This window comes from Anoplolepis gracilipes, chromosome 2 (genome assembly GCF_047496725.1).
Source record: "Anoplolepis gracilipes chromosome 2, ASM4749672v1, whole genome shotgun sequence".
Taxonomy (NCBI): domain Eukaryota; kingdom Metazoa; phylum Arthropoda; class Insecta; order Hymenoptera; family Formicidae; genus Anoplolepis; species Anoplolepis gracilipes.
In genome coordinates, this window is record NC_132971.1 from 15,975,601 (window position 1) to 15,981,322 (window position 5,722).

General features: G+C 27.0%; 1 protein-coding gene across 1 annotated transcript; it reads right to left on the reverse strand.

Annotated features, from left to right (window-relative positions):
• Nucleotides 1-1,906: 1,906 nt before the first annotated feature.
• Nucleotides 1,907-5,433, reverse strand: LOC140676436 (uncharacterized). Its single transcript, XM_072911473.1, has 3 exons — nucleotides 4,920-5,433; nucleotides 3,694-3,813; nucleotides 1,907-2,267 (listed from the first exon to the last, which is right to left on the reverse strand). Exons 1-3 carry the CDS (start codon nucleotides 4,972-4,974, stop codon nucleotides 2,143-2,145), a joined length of 300 nt encoding a protein of 99 aa, XP_072767574.1. The 5' UTR covers nucleotides 4,975-5,433; the 3' UTR covers nucleotides 1,907-2,142.
• Between the last annotated feature and the right edge of the window lie 289 nt (nucleotides 5,434-5,722).

Below are 5,722 nucleotides of genomic sequence, written 5' to 3' on the forward strand. Positions count from 1 at the left end.
TTCGTATCTTGGGCCGAGCAACCCTGAGGGTGTCTTTCTCGCTAACGCTTCAGGCGCAGTCACGTGGAAGGGATGCTTCTTTTCTTGTTCCTGCACTACGTAATATTATGCGCTTTTACCCCCCCGAGGGTCAAGAGAAACGATTCTTGCACGTGTACGTGCGAATGCGTGTACTGTCATATTGGCATCTGCCCGTACATTGCTCCCGGCGACGCAACTCTTGTGCTTTTCTTCTTTTCTCTTCTTTCCCTCGCATATTTTTCAATTGCGTGTGTTATGAGAGAAATAGAAAGAGAAATTTCAAACAGAAATGAGAATGGCGATATTGCGGTGCAATGGAAATGTCAGCGACTCTTGCGACCTTTTAACATATCTCATTTTCCAGCTTGTCTTCTTTATTGCCGCATAGTAACTATGTTATCCACTTCAGCTTTACACCTGTTTTTCATTTGTCACATAATTTCTAGTATAGGATTTTAACTGTATCGTGAAAAGATGGAATGGAAAAGTATAGAAAATTATCTTTTTCTTCTTTTTTTTGCGACGAGTTTATATCTCGTCTTTTTCAGTCAATTACAATAATTTTTATGTACATATTTTCGAGCGGAATTGTGTTGTTTTTCATGTTAAAAGTTTTATTCATTTAGCGCTTCTTAATATTTATTTATTCATTTTGTTTTCAAAACTAATTAGCACGAAATGAGAAATACTGAAATGTACAAATGTAAAATTAATCGCAGATAAAATGGAATAAACGTATTACTATTGTTTCATATATTTTATATTACTTTTCCCTTTTCTTCTTTGTTGCACGAGAGATTCTTAATCGTCAAAGGCTAACCAATACAGTTTCGTATATCAGTGCACAGATATATATATATATTATTGTACGTTCTGGTTGCATCGCCCATGGCGAAGCTTATTCCTCTCTTCCCTCTCTTCGTACATCTTTCCTCTTATTTTTTATTTCCCTTACTCGTTTCTGTCCTTCTTCTTTTGGATGCCTCTCTTGTACACGTTGTTCCTTGACCGACCCCTTGTCAACCGCCTCAGCTCGTCTCTGTTCCGGGCAACTTTTCTTTTCAGATAAAACTTTACGATATATCCCGCTTGCTTTCTTCTTTTCCCTTGTTTTCTTATCCTTTTCCTTTTCCGACTTCTCCTTCAAATTATCATTGTTCGAGGAACATAAGAAGAATGTCGTATTAAAATGGCAACTATTAATTTTCTTCAATTCCATTGAATTCTATCCCAATTTAATCAATGAAAAGTTTAATCCGAATCAAGATAAAGTCTGCATAAATTTTTTTGAAAATAATCGTAATTAAAGAATTGCAATGATATACATCATATATTAGTACTGTGATAGTCATACTGCAGAGTCTTTCAATCAAAAATTTAATATTACGTGGCCATGATTTAATTGATTCTTATTTCTAGTTAGTCTATATAAGACTTTAATTTTTGATTAAATTAAAATTACATATTACTTTCAATGAATTTTCTATGTATTAGATATCATATAAATAATAATTATGATGTTATATATATAAACCTGAAGGGTGAAAAACATATGTATTAAAATAAATATTTAATTAAATAATTTGTGTGATTCATTAACAAATTTTATTTTAGCTATGTATATACATATATATTGAATAAAATTCATAATAGATCCATATATTTTATTACAAATAGATATCATTCGTAACATACATTGTTATTTATTTAATGAACTTTTTTTATTAAAATCAAATCGTCTCAATAAGATCAAAAAGTCTCATTATTATTATAATACCTTATTATAATATTGTATTATAAAACTATTATAATAACTTATTATTATAAGTCTTATTAAAAGTCTTATTATAATAATAGATCTTATTATAATAATTTAAGTAATAAGCTTATTTTCTCAATATTACATAAAAACAATATACATACATCTACTTTATTAAAAGAAACATGCTTTTAAGGAGAAATATGTATGTGTAACATATATTTTTTATCATATTTTTTAAAGAGAATTGATATTAAATAATTTTTTTTTACATTTTGTCATATTATTAAATTAAATTAAAACTTGTCATTGTAATCAGAGAGAGATTATTATTGACTAGTTACTATACTTCAGTAAATTATTTAAACCAAAACGCAACAGACTTGATCGCTTGGACAATCGACTACATTCCTTTGCAGTGTCCTTGCGCAAATATTCATGCATTCTCCACCATAATGATGACAATGAGTTCTGAATTCTAATTTAACTGTAACAAGAGAGAAACAAAAAATAATAGACTAATAAATCTATCATTATCAGATCGATCTATCATCGAAAAATTAAAGTATCGGCTGTTAAAGATTTTCCAAAACATTTCGAAAATCAACTATTCAAATATAAATCTACGTTATAAATGAAATATCATAGATATCACTAAATAGAAATGGATAATCGCGCATAGTCGACGTGAAAGTGACGCATAAATTATTTCATTAGTCATTCGTGAGACTTATAATGCGACAAAATAAATTTCTGAACGTGTATGTCCTGTGACGTAAACTTATGTATATCGTATTTTGTAAAAATATTTTTAAATTTATATAATAACTAGAATATTTAAATAAAAATATAAAATATATAAATATTTAAATAAATAAATAATATGAATTGGAAAAGAGGTTAACGATAATTGCATTGAGAGAATTAACACAGAAATTATATATAATTATAATATATTGTGAGAGCAGATTATAAAAAGATTTCGTACGGGTCTCAATCACTTTTCAAAACGACAATATTTTATCAATTTATTTTTATTTGCTCAGACTTTAATTTTAGAGAGAGCGAGCAAGCACTGTACAAGACTTTGTTTATATATGGTAGCGAAAATATGACTGACCTTTCGAATATCAATTATATGAGAGCACGTCTTGATACAGATTTTTAATACATATTTTGATATTACAAAGAGAAGGATAAATATACGAACATAATATACCGAACTCCAGATATTATTACATGATTTTAACAGATATTTTCGTCAAAAATTTGTCTACAATATTGTACATATATATAAACTATGTTTTATATTATGCATAAGAGTTACTGAAACGAAATTATTATCTACAAGGACTTTTAAAGCATTTAATGTTTGCAACCTATTGATAACGATAATGTACTTATTTATATATATATGTAATATATAATATATATATGTAATATATAATGTACTTATTTATATATATATGTAATATATATGTAAATAAGTACATTATTGTTATGAATAGGTTGCAAACACTAAAGGCTTTAAATGTCCTTGTAGATAATAATTTTGTTTCAGTAACTCTTATTGTAGGCGAATTTTTTACGAAAATATCTGTTAAAATCATGTAATAATATCTGGAGTTCGGTATATTATGTTCGTATATTTATTCTTCTCTTATACATAGAACATAGTTTATATATCACTCATATTTGACTATGGGTTTGTTCATATAAACTTTCTTTTGACGAGAAAAATACGTCTAAGAAGTTTGTTCACGTATTTCGTAAGTACCCTGTATAACTTATCTTTATAATATTTTATAATATATAACAACACAATAATATAATATATAATATATCTAACTATAATAAAGTAATATAACTATAACAATGTAATAATGTTTACAAAAAGTGAGAAGTGAACTTACCTACACTGCAACACGTGATATTTTGTTGTTGGCACATAATTGAACTTTTTATTGGTAGCTCGCATTTTTGAGACTCAAGACAATTCTCTTTCGGACATATTTCGAATGCATTAATATATTCTGAAAACAAATTTATGTGTTTATTCAGATTTGACATCTCCGATTTTTTTTGTTGCGCTGGAGAAAAGCTATAATAATAAATATTTTCAAAACAATTAATTGTGTGAAAGTAATTAATTGTTTTAAAAGTACACATTTTTTAACGTCATTAATGCAATGGCAATATTATCTCAGTCTTATGAGTTTTAACATTAAACTGTAAATACAAAATGATTTTTATTATGTGTAAAAATGTGTGTAAAATATTATGTGTAAAAAAATTGTAACGTAAAGAAATAAGATAATCACGCGCGCATGTGCGTGTGTGTGTGTGTTTATGTTTATGTGTATTATGCGAAAAAATATCAATTTTAATTTCTCGATATATAAGTATCTTCAAAAAATTATTGCCATATGATATATCTTTCCGAAGAAATAGATTCATTTTTAAAGTAGTGAAGAAAAGTAATATTTTAATAAAGAGAAGAAATGTAATGACAAAAAGATATAAAAATAAAGAATATAGTAAGGTAATTTTAGTTGATCGTATGTACTTGTATAATTTCTTAGAATATATGACAAAATCTTTTATACAGGATGTCCCTAATTTAAATGGTAAAACGTCGGGAACGTGTACATATGTAAGGAACCCTGAAGTAGAAAGTTTATTCGGCGCCAATTAATTTAAAAGAGCAACTGACAATGAGAGATTGAATTTTTGCGATTTTCTTCAAAAACGAGCAAATCTCTAAAGGAGTTTTTGTCTTGTTAGTTTTTCGGTCCCCTACACGCTCCCAAAGTTTTACCATTTAAATTGGGGACACCCTGTATAACTTTGACATTACAACAAAATAAAATTGAATTAACAAATTAAAATATGTATATTTAAAAAGGACCCCGCACATAACCAATGGGAAAGTGGTGCCAGTCAAATTGGCCTTTATTAATATTCTAATTAGATAATAATCTCTAAATAAAAAAACAAGTTATAATTAGTTTCATTTTTTCTAAAAATTGCATACGTGTTAAAAAATATGACATATTTATATTAGTTTATTGCATTTATTTGTATTGTGAAAATGTTATATGATATATCATTTACATAATAATAAAGTATTTTTACTTACTGGTGTAGAGAAGAATGGTCGCGAGAGTAACAAATATTAGCATGCCAGATCTCATTTTTTCAGCGAGTAAGAGTGTCGAAGTGTAACGTATGACAGCCGACGATTAAATGATCTCACTTTCCCGGGACGCTACCATATATAAACACAAGCGGCCGACGTTACACATACACATGTATGCTAGAATAAATAGCACGCGCGACCATTATATCACTTTGACTGTGATATATATTATCTTTTTTTCATCTTTGCAAAGTCAGATAATGATTCGTCCCTCCGTGATTCATCGATTGATAATCGTATGTTCTAGAAGAACTACTGAAAAAAGCTGTTTTAAAGAATTTTCAGATTTATTGTACTCAACTGTTCGTGAAATATATGGTACCAGCATTGCAATTCTTTTTTATACTATTGATAAGTCGACTACAGATAATAGTCGAAAGTCTGTGAAACTGATTATGTCATAGAGAAGAGAATTCATTTTAACAAAACAACATTTTCTACGTATTATGTAATTGGATTTTAAATTATACAATTTAATTATTTAGTTTAATTATTCTTTTTAAATTATTTCTATCTTCTTGTCATTATACAAATTCTTAACGATATAGTATTCTCTCTTTAACTGAATTAAATCTATTATTAATATATATATATATATATATATATATATATATATATATATATATATATATATATATATATATATATATACACACTATATATGTATGTATATATATATATATATATATATATATATATATATATATAAAATTATATATATTTTCAAATAAAGATGAAATAGA